Genomic DNA, 22,582 nt, shown 5'->3' on the forward strand with positions numbered 1-22,582 from the left:
CCAGGCATTGATGCCTTCTTTTGGGCTCCTCAAGATGTGCACATACCCACTCTACCCTCCATGAAGATGCATTATTAAATTTAAAATAAGGCCTCTGCAACTACAAGTGTCCATCCTGAGAAGCATGTCATTTGGTAATTTCGGAGTTGGACAAACATCATAGAGTATACCTATACATAACATGCATAGCTATGACAACCTAGGCTATGCTATAGTGCTACAGAGCCACCGTTGACTGATGTCATTAGGCTAAATGTGTGTTCATCTGTGTGGAGTACAAATCCTTATGCTTGTTCGCTAACCATGACCCTAACCTGCCATATTTATTAGCCACACCCTCAAATCTGCTGAATTGCTACTGAGGACATAGTCAGTTTTCCCCTTTGGAATACTTAACCAACAACCACATCTCTAGTACCTAGAAATGTGTGTGTGTGTGTGTGTGTGTGTGTGTGTGTGTGTGTGTGTGTGTGTCACGGGCACGCATGCATGCATCTAATTATTTTTCTATTTATTATTTTTATGTACCTTTGGTGTTTGGCCTTCATGTATTCCTGTATGAGGGTGTTAAAACCTCTGGAACCAGAGTTACAAACAGTTGTGAGCTCCCGTGTGGGTGCTGGGAATTGAATCTGGAGCCTCTGGAAGAGCAGCCAATGCTCTTACCTGCTGAGCCGTCTCTCCAGCCCCAGTGAATTATTTTTGAATGAGAGTAAGAGAGCCAATGAAGAAGGCTGGCCAAGCCAGAGCTGAGTGAGCAGCAGGCTGAGCCCTCGTGAGCTGTCAGGACCTGCAGATTTCTCTTTACAGCCTTGTTGCATGTATCTGTGAACAGCCATCCCTGGGTATGCACAGGATAACAGTTCCAGAAAGGTCTGAAGCTGTGCGAGTCCTCAGAACTCACATTCTTTATAGGAAACCACAGAAAGATAAGGAAAATGGTCGTAAGTTCTTCAGCCAGGGCCACAGACAGGGTTTAAAGCCAGGGAGTTACAACTATGTAGCAAGATCCTATCTCCAAAACCAAACTAACAAACAAACACATGTATCTACGTATAACCCTTGCAGTCTTCCCATACATGTTAAAGCGCCTCTTGATCCCTAGGATGTGGCCTATAACACATAACTAAGATGCTTTGTATCTAGTTTTTATACTGTGTCATCTAGGAGGTACCGAACAAAAAGCCTGCACACACTCAGTTACATATGCAGGGTTTCACTTAGGTGGTTTGTTTTGTTTTATTTTGTATCTTCAGTCTAGTCTTAGTGGAGGCCACAGGCAAGGGAACTATGAGTAGGGAGGAGTGCCTGTGAGTGGCAGGGAAAAGGATATAAATCAATCAATTAAATTATTACCCTAAACAATTCCTCTCAATGTGCTGTGTTAGTCTGAAATTACCACCTTTAGATTACACTCACTATTTGATCCCTACAGGTCTGGTAGGAGCCCCTTTGCACCTTTCCAATGGAAGGTTTTAGTCCCTATAAAATGAACACCTTGTTTCTAACCAGGTACCAACCCCAGCAAGTTATTCAGCAAGCCCCATCTGGGTTAGATTAGTTTAAGAGAAACTGGATCAATTCCTCACTCCCCCCCCCCAACCCCAGCATCTAAACAAAACACTTTTTCTTTTCTTCGGGATGCAGAATAATCCCCCAACTACAGAGCCACTTGGCGAGGAAGCCCGGTTCGCAGTGCACTTGATAACTTAATGCAACTTTTACCAGCACTTAAAACCCAGATATGAAATCTACCCTTGATCATTTTCTGCTTGGAGTTGGCCGAACTTGCAGCCCTCTCTCTGTGTTCAACAAAAGGCTCTCAGAAACAACGCTCTGGGTCACTGGCCAATCAGAAAGGCCCACAGAGCCTAAGGGCCAGACACTGTGGCTGGGAGGCGCAGTCTCCGGCTCACCCTGACCTCCTAACCACTCTTGGTTCTGACTTCTGACGGCTTTTCCTCTGCCCCTCCTCAGGATGGGTAAGACAATCAGGGAAGAAGGTCAGAGTTACTGGCACGGCTTTTGTGCTGCATTCAGATAACTGGAAAATTATCTCACCTCTCAAGTAGTTTTTTGTTTTGTTTTGTTTTGGGTTTTGTTATTGTCGTTGTTGTTGTTTGCGTGTTTGGGATGATGATACTTAGCCAAAGGCTATTGGATGTGGAAAGCAGGGCAAGTTTCCTGTTCTCCTGACCAGACAGACACACCATGTTCCTAAGCAGATACAAACCCAACATCCCGTGGTTCCTAAGGCTTGAATCTGACCTAAGTGGTGTCATCTGAACGAGTGCCTCAGTACAACGTCGCTTGATTTGGTACGGCTGCCACCTGGGCTCAGCGGATGATCTGGGCAGACCCTCCGGCCTTCAGTTCTTTGGTTTCATTTTAGAACCTGGGTAACCCACTGCATTCCCACCCTCCTGCCCCCACCCCCTCTATATCCCATCCCCCACCCCGTATTTCCTAGACACCAGGCGGCTGGATTGGTAGCCACCAAATGAAAAGAAACACGGGCGCCTGCACAGTAGTTAGGCAGGGCTGGCCCGGAGCTCTGCATTCATCCTTAATTGATTCCCTGGCACATACACCAGTGCTGGCCCCAGGGCCTACCTTCCTTCACTCTTGCTCAGAGCGCTGCCCACATCTATGCTCACTGTTCTCTCCACCTGTTGCCTCACTTTGTGACAGCTGAGTGACCAACACCGATCCCCTCTGAGCCCCTGCCTTGACAGCTCTACCCACCACCAACTCCAAGGAGTTTGTTTCCAAGTCTTAGTTCTTGGCCACCTTCAGGCTGGATACACTGAACACCAGATCCTGTCTGCCAGTAAATGTTCAGGTGAGCCCCACTGTTCACGGAGTTTCTTTCGTAAACTCGAAGCATCCACTTAATTGTTTCCAGGGATCTCCGGGTCACGGGGAGAGAGATGATAACTCAGAACCTTCTGATGCACACGTCCCAAGTGATGCCAAGAAGGCAACCCTGCCTTCATAACAGACAAACAGCAGTGGTGTGACTGGCAGAGAGTACAGGTTCAATCAGCCTCATTTAGGCAAGGGTTCTAGTGAATTCTGACTTTGGGTCCAGCCTCCTCCCAGGGTGAAAGGGTGAGTGGGAGTCACCAGTTCCCTCTCATTGCCTTTACAGATTGTTTCAAGGCTGGGAGCATCGCCAGTGCTTGGCAGAGGGAGGGGGAGAGGGGAGAGGGACCATGCACAAGTGAATGAAGCTGAAGAGGAGCTGCATTTAAGGCTGGAGAGAGGGTTTGGTAGGAAAATGTGGGTCTCACAATCGTAGGTACTTGACTGAGAGCCACAGGCGTGGAGGGCACATACTTGTAGCCCCAGCGCTAAAGAGTGAGAGAGGCAGAGATGGCGGCATCCCTGAGGCTTTCTGGCCGGACAACCTAGCCTACTTGGTGAGTTCCAGGAAGAGGCAGGCAGATTTCTGTGGGTTCAAGGCCAGCCTGGTTTATATAGTGAAACCATGTGTATGTGCGTGTACGTGTATGTGCACGTGTGTGTGCATGCATGTGTGTGAATGTATGTTATATATTTAAATAAATAAATAAATATACAAGAAAAGAAAAAAGTCCCTTTTCTCCAGTTCCAGTTTAGAAATGTGGAGTTCACATTTTAATTTTGCACTGTGTCCTACAAATTACACAGCTGGTCCTGACTGTACGACCGCAATTGAGCCCTGGAATCAGGAGGGGATAGTGGAGCCTGGGCATACGGGAGAGCAAAGCCTTCAGGCGCGACGGCTGCTGTTTTAACGTAGTGGTATCATTTGCTTACAGAAGCCTGTATACAAGGGCCAAGCTTTGCGATTCTGTCCTTCCCAGGCTGAGCCTGTAGGATGTTTCATGGGGTCCAAAGTCACAAGCTCTGAGACAGATGACGGAGGATGTTGGTGATTGCCGAGCCGTGGGAGATGGGTAGCTACCGTGAGGACTTGGGTGGGACACTTGGGAAGGTAAATGTGTGAGAGACAGGACAATAAAGAAGGCTTCAGCGGAGAAGCTTCTAGGGGGCACAGGTGACTGGAGGGGTGGGAAGGAACGATGGGGGTCATGTGACCATTAGCTCATGTGACCTCAGACAAACTGTTCAATCTTTGCAGGACAGGTGTAAGTTATCAAAAAAAAGACAACAGCACGTGTCTCAGTCGATCAAGGAGAGCAAACGAGCAGCTGTATGTGAAGTGCCCAGAAATCCTCTATATGGCATCCCTCCACTGCTTCAACAAAGTACTAGAAAAGGAGGGTGGGCGGGCGTGGCTTACAATAGGAGTGATTCTCTAACACTTCTAAAGACCAGCAGTCTGAGGTGGTGTGGCTGAACCTCACTTCATTTGAAATCTCTAAAGAAGGTTCGGTTCAGAGCCTTTCTTCCACCTTCTGGAAGGTCCTTGATTCGCCGTAGTATATAATTCCAGTCTTCCCATGCACATGTGTGTCTCCAAGTTTCCTTGTGTGAGGGCATCAGTCGTGTTGGGGGAAGACCCACCCCGATGACCTCATTCTAACTTGATCACCTTTGCCAAGGCTCCATCTCCAAATAAGGCCACGTCCTGCAGTACTGAGACTCTGGAGCGACACCATCCAATGCTTAGCTGCCTTCCCCAGCTCTGTGGAAGGGCTCATTTTCGTTGTTCTTTCCCTGATTGCTTGCCAATTTATTCTCAGGTATGTGGGAGGGCCCAGTGACTGGAGAGCCGAGGCCAGGAGCCTGAATCTGTTGTGGTCACAATCTCCACAGCCAACCAATGTTTTCCCAGCAGCAACTGGGGCCCAGGTGAGGGCAAACAAGTGGAGTAAGAAGAGGGAACACGGAAAGGGGAGCAACACATTCCCATAAGCTGCCGAAAACAACAGGCAGGCATGCCAACAGCAATGTACAGAGAGGGAAACAGCTCATGGTCAGTACTCTTCTGCCGACTCTCAGGGGCCAGCAGGAGATCTGGGATGCCAAGTGTACAGACCTGAATGGCACCGCACCGACACAGAGCTCCACATGCACAGAAGGAAAGCCAAGCATGATCACTTCCTAATCAAGATCCGTGTATAGGGGTGATCGTTTTTGCCTCCTGTGGACAAGTTCAAGGGCTCTTGGAAACCTCGGACTTGCATTTGACCTGGGGCTGAGCAGTAGGAGTTAACAAGTAGACTTAACAAATGTGCCCAGTCAGACATCACCCTAACAGAAATGTTTCTTGGATCGGGAAGCCATTATTCCCAGAGGAGAAGATGGAGATGGAGCTGTGAGGTGAGGCGAGACTTAGAAATACGGAGTCCTGTCAATAAAAGAGAGCCATGAGGGGCTGGTTCGTGGGAAAGGGCTTGCCAGGCGGATGCCATTCAAGCAGGAGGACCTGAGCTTATTCTTCCACACCCACAGGAAACACTGGGGGAAAGCCAGGCATGTGAAACACGTGCTTGCAATTCCAGCACTGAGGAAGCAGAGGCAGAAGGCTCTGTGGCCAGACACCCTAAAACCAAACTGGCAAGCCCCAGCTCCCATTGAAAGAAATTGTCTCAAAAACAAACACAAACACACACACACTACACAAACACACACACACAGAGAGAGAGAGAGAGAGAGAGAGAGAGAGAGAGAGAGAGAGAGAGAGAAGGGGGGAGGGGAACGGTACTCTAGGTTGACCTCTGGCTGCCACAGGAGACACGTGGGCTCAGGTGCACAGTAGTTAATTAAGCAATAAGTATTTTAATTAAAGTAGGCAGTGAACTCTGTGGGTACAGTACAGCCCTCAGCAAAGCCACAGAGAATCAAAGCCTGACTCCTTACACCCTCTCCCCAAACCCAAAGCCTCAACGGTCTTCCTTTCTTCCCTTCTTTAATGCTTCCTAAACCAAACTGTTCCAGTCTAAGGGAAAGGATCAGTTCGTTGGAGTGAAAACGGCTGACGACCTTCTTGGACCTTTAAGACATCTTTCCCAACCCTGGTCAGACACTATTCTCTTCAGGGTGATGGGGAGTCAATAGCTGTCAGTGCAGGGGACTCTAGGGGACTGTAGCAAGTGCCAGTGTTAAAGATGGTAAAGACTATTCTTGGTTTTAAAAAAAAGCCTAGAGAGACACCAGAACCAGTACAGAGAGATAGCTCAATAGGTTAGGTGCTCGCTGGGAAGGCATGCAGGCCAGAGTTTGGATCCCTGGAAGCAATGTCAAAGCCAGGAATAGTCCCACATATATGTAATCCCAGTGGTCCTATGGTGAGAGATCCTATAGCATAGAGACAGAAGAATTCCCAGGAAGCTCATGGGCCAACTAGCCTGGTGTACAAGGCCACAGACAACTAGAAAGACCCACGTGAAGGCAAGGACTACCATCGAGATTACCCTCTGACCTCCTTATGGGTGGTGCCCCGTGAACAGGGACGATATGTGAGTAGGTCCACGGTACATGTTGAGATAATGATATTTTATGTACACTGATTAAGCGACATTTATGGTGGATGTTTTTCCTTCTTCTGCTTTGCCTGCAGTGGTCACTATAATATCTAATTTTCCATACACAGATTGCACTGTGCCTCCGCTGGCCGGCTCCATTTCTAACATACGATTTCCTTGGTGATGGTTTTACTAAAGCCTAGCTTTGATAAAGGGTTTAGTAGCTGATGGAACAGGCCAAGGCTGTGGCTGTTCTGTGGAATGCCCCTGTGGTCCTTGGCCCTTGGTAACTATAGCAAGTTCACCCTTGCTGACAGTCCGCTGAAGTTCACGCGAGGTCGGCTAGTGCTCCTTTCTCCCCGCCTGCTTGAACGGTAATAATGATGATAATTATATTAATGTACAACCCGCCCTCGAACCCTGCTATTCCATGCCAGTCTGTGAGGCTGAATCACACTTACCATTCCTTAAAGCTCTCAATTAGTACCTCAGTCTGCCTAAACCCTGCCTAATAATTTACCTTCTCGCTGCGAAGAAGGTGCGTGGGCCAAGAAGGTAAATGGTGCAGACTAGGCTTTCATCAGTAATAAGTCACATTCCAGAAAGTTCCACAGGGCTCCAGAGAAGGCCGTGGGATCAGTAGATCAGCACTGAACATCTTCTAAAGACACAGGCTTCATCATGTTTGTCTGCTCACACAGGAGTAGTGGCCTGAGGCATTTCTTGTGGTCAGGCCTGTCTGTCAGGCAGCAAATGACCTCAGCCAGGAGGGCTACGCGTGTCTGTTTCCAAACACTCATCTTGTCCAAGGTCTTACTCTATCTGAGAATCAGTCTGGAGAAATTCTTGCTGTATCATGGGTTCTCCACATTACACCACGTCCCATTTCCTAGTGTAGAAACAAAATAAAAACCTTCCAAGCTATAAGGAACTTTCTGGAAACCAGGAAGAAGGATGTCCAAGTTGCTGTGCTAGGAACAGGTTGTCACTAGACAGAAGGCTCAAGTTAGCAGAGAGATGCCACTATCACAAGGATACATTCCTGGCCCGGCTGTGACAGGATTCCCCAGCCAGCACGCCATCAGTTCCTCGTGGCTCAGAGCGACCTGAGGCTGAGTGTGATGCATCATTTCTTCATACATAGTAGTTAACAGCAAGAAAAAGCAGGGCTGAGAGAGGCTACCTATGCACTCACGATGTACACGTGTTGAAAGCAATCACTACTCACTATTCAAATCCAGGCAAGACAATAGTGTGATTTAACACCGAGTTTGTCCTGCTTCTGTTTGCGACGTCTATATCCAGAAGTGAGCACTGAGGCATCAGGGAAGCTCGGGGCTTGCGATTTCAAATGGAATCGAGGAGGAGGGGGAGTATAAGGACCCAACTCTGAAAATATATGCAGCCAGCCTCCCGTAACCATGGATCCCATACTCATGGGTTCAACCAACCGTGTAGCAAACACTCGGGGTGTGGGGAAGTGTCTATACTGGATATTACAGGCTGGCTTTCTAAATAATACGGCATGCCGGCTGTTTGCGTAGCATTCTGCCGCACAAAGCGTTGTTAAATAACCTGTAAATAGACGGGAGTGTGCGTGGGTTACCTGGAAAGCCTTGGTTCATGAGGGAGGAAATCTCGGGGTGAGTGTCCTCAGAGTCTGATGCTGAGAGAGAGCTACACTACAGAAATATCTATTGGATACACACTCGAATGTGTGTTCGCTTTGTCCAGTAAGCCACATGCATCTCAAAACACCCTCATCCTTGCCTAAGGGCACAACGCTGTTTTTTTTATTAAGAAGGACTCACAAGAGAAGACCTTCCAATGCCAACATGAGTTGGTTCTGAAAACCGAAGTAAACCACCGGAGAAATTCTGAAAGAACAGGAACAAGGAAATGAGCCGAGGCCCCACTGTCGGACGGCATTCTAACATCACCCACTTGAAAATCAAATCTGAAGCAGCGCTCCGATAGGCTTGCTATTTTCTTCAGTGCCAAGAACCATACAATAGACCTTTCTCCCCCCTCTGGACAAAGCTCTTAAAATACTTGGGAATTCAGATGGACTGAGTCACAGAACTGTTCAAATACTGCACACCCATTCCTGCCAGTGGCGCTCTCTCTCTCTCTCTCTCTCTCTCTCTCTCTCTCTCTCTCTCTCTCTCTCTCTCTCTTCCTCTCTCTCTCTCTCTCTCTCTCTCTCTCTCTCTCTCTCTCTCTCTCTGCTCCTCTCTTGGAAACGATAGTAGATTTTCAGTTCTGACAGAAGGAAATACTCTGTGTGGCGTTGTGACTTGTCTTTAAAAGATGTGACCGGGCTGAGCATGGTCTGAAAGTGGGAGTCATCCCTCTGGTAGGGGGAGGTGGTGGGCTCCCCTCTGCTCAAGATAGGCCCTACGGAGTCACTTAGTGCCAGGCTGCAAGACAGCAAGTTTGTGTATGGGTGCCAGGGGCTGATTGCACATGGGTGTGCAGAGGTGGGTGGGGTTGTGGGCAGAGAGACAGGAGGGATAGCTGCAGGGGAACGAGGAAGGAAGCCGGCCAGGAGACTCCAGGGAAAGTAGACCCCTGCCCGGTCTCTATGGCTTCCTCTCTTTCTCGTAAGACTCAGATGGAACTGAACCCCGCAAGCCGCTGATCACTGAGATTTCAAGATAGCCAAGGTATGCTGCAAACTCATCTTCGTTCACACTCCAAGCACGGAGAGGCTTCAAGCCTGGGTATCTCTGATGTCCCGCACTGTAGTTGATGCCTGCTGGTGGCAAATGGTTGTGTTTGAAATGAAGAGGGAAAAAGCTCAAAAGACTCAAGCCAGTCCCTCAGAGGGGAGGAAAGGGGGTGGGAGGGCTGAGTAAAATCCCCTGGACAGGGTGGGAAACACCTTAACAGGAGGATCTCCGTTCCCCTGTGGAGGGACTGAAGGGTCCCCTGGTCTAAGAAGGCAAGCAGGCTTCAGGACATGAGCCATGACAGAGTATTGGAACTTTGTGTTCAAACATTATAAGGGCCAGCAAAATGGCTTAGCAGATAAAGGCACCTGCAACCAAGTCTGGCAACCTAAGTTCAATTCCAGGAACCCATAAGGTAGAAAGATCCCAATTCCTACAAATTGCCCTCTAACTTCTACATGCATAGCATAGCACACACATGTGTTCACACAGTGATAAGTAAATGTTTAAAAAAATTTTTCAAATTCTAACAGGTTGGGAAATGAGGCAGGGACTGGTACTGTGCTACTGCAGTTTCCTCAGCCTGAGTGGGAGGTGGGTCATAGGGGAGGGGTGGGAGACGGATGGATGGATAGGCATGGGGTTCGGGGGGAATGGACACTGCTGATGCTTCATCCTCACAGCTTCCGTGAGGATTGGAAGACGCTTAGCAGCATCCTCAGGTGTCTCGTCTCAGTTCCACTAGCATCCTTCCAGACACCACCAAACATTACTTAGACACAAAATCTTTCTGTCTCCATTAAACCTTCTAGAGAGGCATACTTTCTCTGCGTAGGGAGGCCCCTTGATGAGTGCTGATGGTTTCAAACATCCTGATGTGACATAGCACCATGGAGGCTCCAGACAAGGGGAGCCCTTCAGCCTCACAGGGATCCATTGCTGTGGTAACACACTATGACCGTAAGCCACAAGAGACGGTTTATTTTGACTTATGGTTCCAGAGAGATGAGTCCACCTTGGCGGGAGGCAAGGCAGCAGGACTATGAAGCTGGGGGCGCACATCTTCAACCACGCCTGTGCAACAGAGCCAGTGCGGGGACTGGAAAGTGACATCCTGGCTCTAGCAAGGCCACACTTCCTAACCCTCCCAAACCATGCGGCCAGCTGGAGATCGGGTGCTCCAACATGTGGGTCAGGGGAGACGTCTCTCATCTAAAGCACCTCAAAGAGCCAAACAGCCGTGGACTCCGACCTAAGTCAAAGGGGAATTCAGAACAGAAGGACCTCGGACTTGACCCTGGAAGTGGAAGAGGTAAATCAGGCCAAAGAGACCACAAGATCTGCTCTGCTCACGAGATGTGTAGTTCCACAGAGAGGGCAGCGTCCTTCCTCCTTCCAAGGCTGGAGACAGCTTCTGCCTCCACTCCAACCTGCCCACAGGTCATTCTGGTCACCTGCCTTGGAACAAGTGTTTAGTCCTTCGAGTCTCAGCAAACTGAGAGCAGTGTTACACATGAGTGTCCCTTATAGTTCACAATCAAAGAGACCAAAGAGACACAGAAGCCTAAATGTGTACACACACACACACACACACACACACACACACACACACACACACACACTAATGTAAAGGGACTGTCTTGTTGTCTGCATTTCCTAAAGCAGACCCCCCGGTGGCTGTACAAACTGGCTCTCCAGATAAGATCATTCCCTCTCATTTCCACCTGTCTGCTGTCCGACAGGCAGGGGAGGGGGCAGAGTAGGGGGTCAGTGACGGGTCCCTTGTCCCTTAGGACTACGGTATAATTAATGATTTATGATTTCAAGCCTGAGAATTTTAGAAGTGGCCAAACACGAAAAGTTTTCCGAGTTGAGAGAAAGAAAGGAAACGGCTCAGTGGCGCGGTGAGTGCCCTTAGACTCTGAAACAACTACTGTGACAGCTGTCACACGTAAGCGCCACACGGCCCTTTGCAGACAAAAAAAAGGGGGGGAGGTAATTTTATCCAGATTATTCCCCGCATTGCCCAGGAAAAGGGACTCGTTTGTAATCATCAAAGGAATGCTGACAGAGTGCACTCTATTATACTCGTGCGATTCAAGGTTTGTTTTGGAGAGCGTTCTTCTGTTTCTCCCTCCCTGTTCCTCCGAGCCCAAATGAGGCTATTTGTATTCGAGGGACATCCGAGGCATACATGGAATCAGACCATTCGCAAACATGGTTCGGATTCAGAGGCCCGAGTCGTGAATTTTAATGCTGCCTAGTCGCTCTGTGTTTGGGAAACTTGGCTGCCGGGCTGAGACTGCTGGCCCGGAGCACCCTTCAGCCTCTGACTTGTTCAAGCAGGGAGGGTGCAGTGCTGGGGCCTGAGTCCTCTAGGGGCACAGGTGTTGGAGGGAGTGTGAGTCAGACATTGTGAACATGTCAAATCTGTGCACGGGCGGAGTCACCTGCCAGGTCTGTGGCACAGAATGAAACACTCGTGTGTAGCTCTGTGGTTTGCTTATTACTCCAGAGGCCCGGCAACCCTGTCAGCTCTCCCCAAACTCCTCCCTTACGACGTGCGTGTCCACGAATCCACCAAAACCAAGAACAGGACAAGAGTGGCTCTGCACGGTGGTTATGTGTCATCGCTAGTACCCGAGAGACTTTTCCTTTCCCACAGGATGGCCCTCGGGTCACCCTGGAACAGATTCTCCTCTGGGGAGGATATGTGAGTGTCCCAGGCTGGTAGTGAGTGGAGGAGCTCAAAGCTGTCAAGAAAGAGTCTAGAATTTAGACGAAAGACGATATCAGGACTAACGATGCAACTCAGTGGCAGAGTCCCCACCTGTCACGCATGAAGTCCTGGATTTAATACCCAGTATTTAGAGAGAGAAAAAAATAACCGAAAAGAACATCACTCTTAAGATAAAGATGTGCAAGCCAGGCGTGGGAGTGCACAGTTTTCGTCCCAGCACTTGGGAGGCAGATGCAGGCATGTTTCTGTGAGGCAAGACTGACCTGCACAATGAGTTCCAGGCCAATAGATCTATGTAGTGAGACTTTGTTGAAGAAGAGAAGGAGGGAGAGGAGGAAGAGGAAGAGGTGGAGGAGGAAGTACCACTTGTGGTTTGAATAAAAATGGCCCCCATAGGCTCATATATTTGCATGTTTAATTCCCAGCTGATAAACTATTTGGGAAGGATTAGGAGGTATGGCCTTCTTGGTTGAGGTGTGTCACTGTGGGGTGAGCTTTTGAGATTTCAGAAGCCCAGGCCAGTTCCTGTCTCCCTGTCTCCCTGTCTCCCTGTCCCCCTGTCCCCCTGTCTCCCTGTCTCCCTATCTCCCTGTCTGTCTCCCTGTCTCCCTGTCTCCCTGCCTCCCTCCTGCCTCCCTGTCTCCCTGTCTCCCTGTCCCCCTGTCTCCCTGTCTCCCTGTCTGTCTCCCTGTCTCCCTGTGTCCCTGTCTGTCTCCCTGTCTCCCTGTCCCCCTCTCTCCCTGTCTCCCTGTCCCCCTGTCTCCCTGTCTCCCTGTCTCCCTGTCTCCCTGTCTCCCTGTCTCCCTGTCTCCCTGTCTCCCTGTCTCCCTGTCTCCCTGTCTCCCTGTCTCCCTGTCTCCCTGTCTCCCTGTCTCCCCTGTCTCCCTGTCTCCCTGTCTCCCTGTCTTCCTGCCTCCCTGTCTACCTCTCTCTCTCTCTCCCTCTCTCCCCCCTCCCACCCCTACTGCTTCTGTATCAGGATGTAAAGTTCTCAGCCACTTCTCCAGCATCCGGCATTGTGCCATGCCTGCCTGAGTGCCACCCCATTTCCCACCATGATGATAACGGACCAACTCTCTGAAGCTGTAAGCCAGCCCCCAGTGAAATGCTCCCTTCCCCAAGTCCTCTTGGCGGTGGTGTCTCCTCACAGCACTAGAGCAGTGACTCAGACTCACCATGCAGTGTGAAGACAGAGCAAGGCATGGTGGGAATGAACTGAGCGCTGTACAGCCTCTGTGTTTGTCACTGTTCTTTCTCAGGCCCTCTCCTGGGACTTATGTCCTACACGGAGGGCGTCCGGTAGGAGTCCTTTCAGCAAAGCTTTATCACTGGCGAAGGTCTTCATTTCATACTTACACTTATCTACACTCTAGGCTGGCAGTTTTGGGGGTTTTCATTTCCTCCGAAGCACAACGATTTATCTCCCAGTGCTGCTGATGGGGGGAGAGACTGTATAGATAATATTTCCCCCTCAGTTTGTATGTTACAGGTTTGATGTATCTGCGAATTACCTTGCATGAGATGCTTAGAATGAAGTCTTCAGAAATTCCTGAACACTTGAATTACGGTTCTGTGATGTTGAGTGTGTGCCTCTCTCGTTTTCTCCCTTTCTGGAGAATTTTCCAGTGTGTTAGCTTTTCCTTCCATCCTGTATGCCTATCATCCAATCTCTTCCATTCATTCATCCTGCACGTCTATCCATTCTCTTCCATTCATTCATCCTGCATGTCTATCCATTCTCTTCCATTCATTCATCCTGTATGCCTAACCATTCTCTTCCATTCATCCTGTATGCCTAACCATTCTCTTCCATTCATTCATCCTGCATGTCTATCCATTCTCTTCCATTCATCCTGCATGTCTATCCATTCTCTTCCATTCATTCATCCTGCATGTCTATCCATTCGCTTCCATTCATTCATCCTGTATGCCTAACCATTCTCTTCCATTCATTCATCCTGCATGTCTATCCATTCTCTTCCATTCATTCATCCTCCATGTCTATCCATTCTCTTCCATTTCCTATAGTTTTGTTTTAGGCCTTTATTCTTCCAACTTCATGAATAATTTCTCTAGCATTTCCATACTGCTGTTTCTCTCTTCAGCTGCGTCTCTGCTCACCCACCTGTCTACAAAGATGTTCATTTCAGTCAGTGTATTCTTCATGTATTCTTTTTCTTGGTGGACCTTGTTCTCTTCTGATTCGGGGAATTCCCTCTTTCACTTCTCTGGAGCTCTGTGGCTACTGTTGGGCATCACCTGGATAATGTGGTTTCAATCATGTGCTCATAATTGGAAGGCTTTCTCACCTGTATGAATCTTTTTAAATTAAATTGTATGTGTGTTGAGGGGGTGTTCACATGAATCTTTGATGACTTGTGTTGCTAATGTTTCCATGTAGGGAACATCTATGTGTTTATTTTTTTTCCAGGTAAGGCATGAAACAAGAATACAGGTAAATGCTGGCTCTGGTAAAATCGGCAATAAACGTTACAAAAGTGATATTAATTTAAGCCACTTGGAATTTATATTACTTTTCTTCCCTTGATATTAGAAAACTGTCTGGATTAAAACCTCTTGACATTACATCTTCACTTTAAAACAGAATTATAAGGAGTAAATGAGATGTGAACACGAAACTCGTGGAATAGTATCTGAGATAGAGGTCTCCGGTTTGCTTTTCATCTGATAACTGGAGGAGTTTCCAACTCATCCATGTTTCTCACTTGTGCCAAGGGAGGCCACATGAGGGAGGTCACATGAGGAGGCTGCTGTCTGTGCTAGGCCAGAGTTTTAACTGGAGACAGCCACACCTAGGGACCAGCAACAGGGTCCCCTTCTGGGGATCAGGGGAGGGTACTGATGCTGGCCCATCTGGGCATCTTCTCATAGTGCTCCAGTCTTAATAATCTCGGAGACTCCATGATCTTAGCTCAGATAATAAGTGTGTGGGTTTCTGAAACCAGATGAGTACTGGGCTCAAATCCTGACTCTAAGTTTTATTGACAGGAGGGGAGAAGTAGGCAAAGCAAGCAGTAAGGTTGGGTAATGGTCCAGGGGAAGATGCTCTCTCATAACCTTCAACTGGTGTCTTCTCAGGAATGCTAAGCCCTAAGCTGACAAGATGAGAGGGAAGATCAGTGATCTCCACATCTTATAATAAAGGACCACCAGTCAAAACATCTAGAGAAAACATCTCTAACATGAGTGTACTTAATTATAAATGATACACTGTTCAACTGTGGATGTGTGTGCCAATTATAAAACAAACCTCTCTTTTTTTTCAGGATGGAACAGCAGATACAAGCTGCCCTCCCTAAGCGTGGGAATCACTGGTCATGGACATTCGACCTCCTGCAGACCAAAGTACTTAATTCCTATTCATTTCTTAGTTATGGCGCCCTGGCTGGCCCAGCTCTTACTATAGACCAGGCTGGCCTCAAACTGAAAGAAGTCCGCCTGCCTTGCTCCTAAGTGTTAGGATTAAAGGTGTTTCCAATCACACCTGACCTTCAGTCACACCTGTGCGCACCTGAAGCTCACTGTGGTGATGCAAGCTTGAGTCAGTCCAGCAGCACTCGTGAGACAGAGATAAGGACAGTGGGAGTTCAATGGCATCCTCAGCTAGCTCCATAGCAAGTTTGAGGCAAGCTGAGCTACATGAGACTCTTATATACACAGACACACACACAGACACACACACACACATGCATTCATGCACAAACACATACGCACGCATACACATGCATGCATGTGCGCACACACACACATACACACACACACACGAATACATGAGCACACAGCCATACAGGCATGCACACATATACTCATGTACACATGCATGCATGCACACACATTTACATGTGCATGCATACAATGCACACATGCATGCACACATGCGCATAAGCACACATGCACACACACATGCACACGTGCATGCACATATGCACACATGCACGCAATCTGTTCTGGATGGGTACAGGCTCCTTTTCCATGGGCCCATTTGCTAAACAATGTAACAACTATCTGCATAGAGCTCTAGCTCTTTTAGGTATGATAAGCGATGGCTGGAAGCCCATAACAGGAGCTGTGTAGTTACACTCAGACCATTTGCCATTTACTCGGAAAGGAGCATTTCATGTCCATAGCAGTCCTTGGGTCTCTCCTCAGGAGATACCAGATGACCAGAACGATCGTGTGTATGGCCCATGACTTCAGCCTCTTCCCAACCAGTGTAAGGAGAAGCTGTGAAGGAAACTGTCACTCCAGGAGCTATCTAGAAAAGTTGGGCGAATTGTAGACGCATTGTTGGCCTTGTTCCTTTGACACCATCGAAGCCATGTCCCCTAGGCTAGCTGGAGCTCAGCGTTGGAGGTGGTTTTGCCAGTGAGGCATCCAGGGGAAGTTAGATTCCCTAGACAAGGCTGAGTTCTCGTCTGTAAAGGAGACTCACCATGGAACTGTTACGGGGCTGAGACCAAATACCACTGAGCTCAATTAATTTCACTCCCTTCTTGCTGTCTCTCCCGTGGGACGGCTGCTAGGCTGCCCTTTTCAATACGGCACCAGGGAGAGCACAGCCATCAATAAGGGGCCCACTTGTGAGCCGAGACATCTCTTTACTGCACAAGGGGCCAGCAGGACATTGTCGAGGGCAGTTGCTTTCCACGGAAACAGGCAGGCAGTTTGAGACCCCCGGTCCTTCTCTCTTCCTCCGTGAGAGCCAGACAACTTCAGATGTTCATGGTTTCTTTCTGGGCTGGCATCTCACACAGTAACAATTTTTTTTAAAGTGACAATAACTCCTAGGTAAAGGGTAAAGTGACTGAGGTGTGATAAAATGCAGATAGGGCATGTGTGTGTGTGTGTGTGTGTGTGTACATGTATGTGAGTACATTTGAGTATATGTGAATACATGTGTGTACATGTGTGTATGTATGTAAGTATGTGTGTGTGCCCGTGTGTTTACCTGTGTGTGTGAGAGAGAGAGACAGAGAGATAGGTGGGGGTGGAGGGAATATATATGTTTTGTGAGGCGGTGCTGAGCTGGGGAAACGCAGGCCTGGTAGCCCTGGTGGGTCACCTTGGGCTAATGGGGGAGGGGATCCCATTCAGCCATGTTCTGGGTGGACTGATACATGAACGGGAAGTAGCTTTGCCCTATGACTATTGGCATAGTGCCTCTCAACTGGTTGCACCTTGGAAAAGCCTAGGGAACCTTAAAAGAACCCAGTGCCTGGCACTCTACAGGTCAGTTCAATCAGAAAGCCTAGAATGCAGCCAAACACCAGCGGTTCAGTTCCCCTAGAACTATGTACCTGGGTATATAGGCCATTCCATACACTTAGGGCTGCGCAGTGTTCATCCTGGAATAAAACAGGGAAATTTCGCTCCCTAAAAATGGACAACTGTGGGTTGGGGATTTAGCTCAGTGGTAGAGTGCTTGCCTAGCAAGCGCAAGGCCCTGGGTTCGGTCCTCAGCTCTGAAAAAAAGAAAAAAAAATGGACAACTGTGCGTGTCCTATCTCCCTCTCAGAACTTGGCCTCTAAGAGCCACCATTATCACATCCTGAAATTCTGGCCCGTGGGACATGAAGCACCCAGGCAGGTCTACTGGCGGCATTTCAGATGACCCGTGTTACAGACTGATTTGTGTGTTACCTGGGCTCCCATTAGAATGGGAGTAAACTTGGAGGTATGGTTTTTAAATGGGTGATTAGGTTAAGAAAAGGGCATTATGTGGTCCCTGATCCTTCTGATTGGTGGCTTCAGAAGAGGAAATAAGCACACGGACAGACACACAGAAGGGTGACCGCATAGATGAGAAGGCAGCTACCTCTAAACCAAGAACAGAGGCCAACTGTTGATGGTAGAGGCCCAGCCTCTCAAACTGCTTCTTTATTTTATTTTTCATTTGTTTTAAGAGCTTCAAAAGGGATTTTGAAAGATCCTATGTGAATATATGTTTGCCTCATGTATGCCCGTGTACCACGTGCATGTCTGACTCTTGAAGAGGCTCCAGAGCACACTGGGTGCCCTGAAACTGGAGTTACAACATGTCGGTGCTGGAAACTGAACACCGGCCCTCTGGAAGAGCAGTATTCATTTTCCATTGTTTTGCTTTGTGTGTGTGTGTGTGTGTGTGTGTGTGTGTGTGTGTGTGTGTGTGTGTGTTTTGTTTTGTTTTTGCTTTTTGAGACATTGTTTCTCTATGTAGTCCTGGTTGCCCTGGAACTCACTCTGTAGACCAGGCTGGCCTTGAACTCAGAGATCCACCTGCCTCTGCCTCCTGAGTGCTGGGATCAAAGGCGTGGGCCACCGTGCCAAGCCTCAGTAGCCAGAGCTGTTAACTGCTCAGTGATCTCTTCAGCCCCAAATTTTTTTACACGTATAGATTCATCTTGTGCGTGTATGCCACTGCGTCTGAGAATGTGGGGCTCAGGGGACTCACTGGTAAAGTCGGTTCTCCCCACCACGTAGGTCCAGGTGGTTGAACTCATGTCATCAGCGTGGTAACAAGAGTCTTAGCCCCACGAGTCTTACCCCACGTCCCCAACCTTCCAAACTGGGCTCGAGCATACGTCCGGGTTCATGAACCCATTCTGCAGCGGTTTGTCATGGTCACTGAGGAGATGAAGCATGGCCTAGTTCCAAGTACAACCAGTAGGAAAAAGCAGAGCGCTGCACGGTAGCCTTTCCTGACATCTCTTCTCCATCCCTCCTGCTCCTACTCTCTGCATCTTTCCAAAGCTCAGGGGAAAGGAACCATACAAGCTTGTAGGGAGACCACATTGACCAAACCCTGGGAGTTCAGCGGAAAGATGAACAAGACTCTGGCTTCTCTTTCTCCCCTTCACACTCGGCCCCCAGCCCAAGCCTCTGAACTTCTTTAAGAAGAAAGGGGAAAAGAAAATGGGGGAGAAGGTAAAGAAATCAAGACGGAAAGAAACCCCCGCCTGTCCTCATCAGAGAAATGACAGAGAAAGGCCAGGCAAAACAGTCCAACAAGCGGCCCTGACAGGCGGTCCATATTCCTCTTCTCACCGTGACCGAGAGTTATAGTCCCTCTAACTGCCCCGTGAATTGTCTTCAAGGTTCAAGTGTTTGCTGTGACCTGAGATTGATCCCCAGAACCTGGAGTGGGAGAAGAAAACCTGCTCCTGAAGGTTGCCCTCCGACCTCCACAGGTGCACTTTGGCCGCTGGGTGCCCTCACACACACACCACACACCACATATACGCATATGAATACAACCAAACAAGGATTAATAAAACTTTTTTTTTCTTTTTTTCTTTTTTTTGGGACCGAACCCAGGGCCTTGCGCTTGCTAGGCAAACGCTCTACCACCGAGCTAAATCCCCAACCCCTGGATTAATAAACTTAAAGAGAAACCGACTCAGTAAGTACAGAAGGGCACTGTGAGCTAGCTCCAAGAGACACATGGAAACCCCATGAACTAGATGGTGTTTATCTGTAGGCAAATGCCTTGGGGTTTTTATGGCTGAGACTCCAAAAGGCAGCCCAGCCCCTACACCCCAGCCCCCTGCTTTGTTCTCCAAAGTAAGAGAATGTATGTGTGTGTGTGTGTATAAAATGTATATATAATTTATAAATATATTTTATGAATACAAATATATGATGATATATATGATATAATATATGTGATTTCAGAGAGGTTTTCCCTGTCCCACATTATATAGAACTCGGGTCTAAACCTGAGTGGACCTATAGTTTGGCAAGACAGGACCACATGTTTCTTTTGGTCCCTAGACAGCAATGAGGAAAGCAGAAAAGGCCTGGCAATGCCACCACCTACTGTTGGCTCTGAGACTCAGAAACCACAGAAAACAGCAGGAAAAGCCACCCGTCAGCTACTCAAGAACCAAAGCACCTGCTTCTCACAGGATGCTGGCTCCCAGTTTGTAGGCTAGATCTGCAATTGGCAAGTTGCAAAGCACAGTTAATTTCTACCATACACACAGTTAGTACCGCGACTGCTTCCCACAAGAAACAAACTCTAAGATCCTATAATCTGCAGGTGGGGGAGTCTCACTGCAGTTTGTCTAAAGCAATATTTGTTCAATTGCAATGATGTCATGGGACAGGGGACAGGTGTCAGTTTTTAATTCTTCTCTTACAATAATCAGGGCAAGAGAGTGGCTGAACTCAGAGCCGCTCACTATAGCTTAAATCAGCAAACACAGAAAGTTTCTGGAAGCCAAGAAAGTTCTATTACAGAAAAGAAAAAAAAGTCAACAATGCTTGGGGAAAAAAGAAAAAAAAAAAACGGATGAATTTCCCCAGCACATTTACCAGAGTTTTGGTTCTCCACAGCTCGTTTTAAAGGGCCATGGTTTGCTTGCCAAACAGGCATAACTTGGCTTCCTTGGCCAGGCAAGAACACTGCCTCGATATTAAATATTCTAAGCAAAGAACCTCTGACCTACCGGCTTTCAGCTAACAATGAATGACATTCTCTGTGAGCGCACCAGAAACCCAGCTTGAATCTGCGCTTCCAGTTTCTTTCTTTGCCTAGTACTCTGTCACACGAGCAGAGCAGAGCAGAGCAGACGGGTGACTCTGTTTACCACAGTTAATGCTGAAAAAGAAAAGGAAAGGAAAACTGTAGCAAGAGGGTTGCTAGAGAGTCTGTGTCCAGCCTGAACTAGGCAGAAGGTCCCTGGAGAAAGGTAGAGATGCTTCCTGGGGTTGATGGAGATCCAGGGTGGTTATGGTTGTAGAGACATTCGTCACTTGAGCATGGGTTCTAAAAGCCATCCCCACAACTGCCACCTGCAGCCTTACCTCACACCTTGCTAAGATATTTTGCCCGGAGGTCAGGTAGGAGTTTGCCAAAGAAAGCATCGATCTTTGACTTGGCAGGAGGGAGGGGTGTGTGTGTGTGTGTGTGTGTGTGTGTGTGTGTGTGTGTGTGTGTGTGTGTGTGTGTGTTTGGTGGGGGTGGATGCTGCCACCTTTTTGCTGAAGAGTCATGCCTCTGAGTGTAGTCTCGGTTATATCAGCTTCCATCAGTTTCAAGGTATCTCCACCAGACTGCCAGTCTTCCCAAACTCCCTCCTTCGAGGCTGGCTTGGACTTGAGGTCCGGCGTGTCCTGGACTAGTCTCCTTACATGGGTAACCCTGGAGTCTGGTTGGGACGCACCCTTATCGTGTGAGTGGCCAGCCAAGGGCAATTCTTCGTCCAGAACACCGTAATCTTCAGAATTGGGCGTGGTATGGGACTCAGTTTAGGGGTCCTCGAGTGAACATGTAAAGATCAGGGCTGAGTCACCGATGCCCAGGAAACTACTAACAAAAGTCGAGAGAAACTCGAAATAGGTAATAAGGGACTCTCCTGCTACTACCACCTAGATGCCAACATCTCCCACCAGGCAAGACAACCGGTTAGGGAGAACACTTCTTCAACTCTAATCCAACCGGGTCGTGCCCCGTGGAGAGGCTGCTCACCTGGGCAACAGCTAGGGGAACGCGGGATCAAGGCAAGCAAAGGAGCTCTTACCGGAAAAATCGGTGAGCGCGGAGGTCTCTTTGGAGCACACTAGGACCGTGCAGTAGAAGAGGCGCAGAAGCTGCCCCGGAGGCTCTACCTGCCTGCGGAGGCCGGGATTCTGCGCTGGCTGTGGCGCGGGCGGCGGACGCGGGTGTCCCGGCAAGACCATGATGCGCGGCGCGGCTGGGCGCGGGCGCCAGTGCTGGGATCGCAGGCAGGAGGATCGCGTCACATGGCGGGGCGAGTCCGTAGCCACCGGCTCCCAGCCCCCTGCCGCCTCCTGGTCCAGTCTGCTGGAGCTTCTTAGGCGGTCGCCACCGGGTCCTGGATCCCAAGCCAAGGGGAGGGGGCGGAGACCTGGGGCGGGGCAAGGATCCCAGGGAGGCCGAGGCGTAGTTTCTTCTGAAGAAATCTCCCTGGTTCCACGCGCCTAGAGAGCCTAGAGAGTCTAGGGGGTGTCACCTCGTGCCCCGGAGCATTGCTGAGGCCGATCCGGGGCGCCGAGCCCCTAGCGGAGAGCGTCTCCAGCAGCGATCCCGATGCTGCGCAACTTGAGCGCTTTCCACACCCGGGTCTCTAGGCGGGGTGATGGCCAAGAGCTGCTGGCCCAGCCTGCGCTGGCCGGGCGCCAACCTCACCCAGGCCGGTGGAGCGGCGCGGCCGGTGCCCGTCCGTGACGCACTTTAGAACCAACGCAGCAGCGTACAGTCCTGGCCAGAGGGGAGCGGAGATTATGGGAAGATGGGGGTCCCGGAGATAGAGGCATTACTGTCCCTGCCACCTTTAGCGATTGATGTTCAGTTACCAAACACGCAGTACGTCCGATCGCACCAAAAGGGAGACTGGGTCCTCAACTCTCTGCCCACCACACAGAGATCTGCCTAGGTTCTAGCAGTCCGGACCTGAACGAGCTGATAGCCTCAAACCGGTTGATCACGAGGCTACGAGCCCGGTTCCATTTGCCCGGATGGAGCTTCCGGTGGGTTCTAGTTGACAGCAGCCCTCGGGGATCTGAAACTGGGCTTGAATAAACAGCGCTTATAATTGAGCTTTGTTTTAAAATGGGCCACGGAATCTATATGACCCTGTTGACCACGCGCGGTGTCCACCCGTAGACCGGTGAGGACACCGGGGACAAAGAGTGGGAGTCCAGAGCTGCGGGACAGGTGCTAGGTACTCGGCTTCTAGAGACCCCAGACCTACAAACAGAGCAGGCATCCAGGCCCCGCGGCGCCGGCGGGA

General features: G+C 49.2%; 1 protein-coding gene across 3 annotated transcripts in view; it reads right to left on the reverse strand.

Moving 5' to 3' along the window:
* Eva1c (eva-1 homolog C) overlaps positions 1 to 22,566 on the reverse strand; it is a 73,335-nt gene extending 50,769 nt beyond the window's left edge. For 2 of the 3 annotated variants that reach the window (XM_032900453.1, XM_032900452.1), the window contains exon 1: positions 21,350 to 22,566. In XM_032900453.1, coding sequence (XP_032756344.1) covers positions 21,350 to 21,509 — 160 coding nt within the window. In that variant the 5' untranslated portion in view covers positions 21,510 to 22,566. The remainder of the gene's footprint in view (positions 1 to 21,349) is intronic. The other variant, XM_032900454.1, reaches the window with a different exon arrangement.
* Between the last annotated feature and the right edge of the window lie 16 nt (positions 22,567 to 22,582).

Source organism: Rattus rattus, chromosome 4, assembly GCF_011064425.1.
Source record: "Rattus rattus isolate New Zealand chromosome 4, Rrattus_CSIRO_v1, whole genome shotgun sequence".
In the NCBI taxonomy this organism is placed as follows: Eukaryota; Metazoa; Chordata; class Mammalia; order Rodentia; family Muridae; genus Rattus; species Rattus rattus.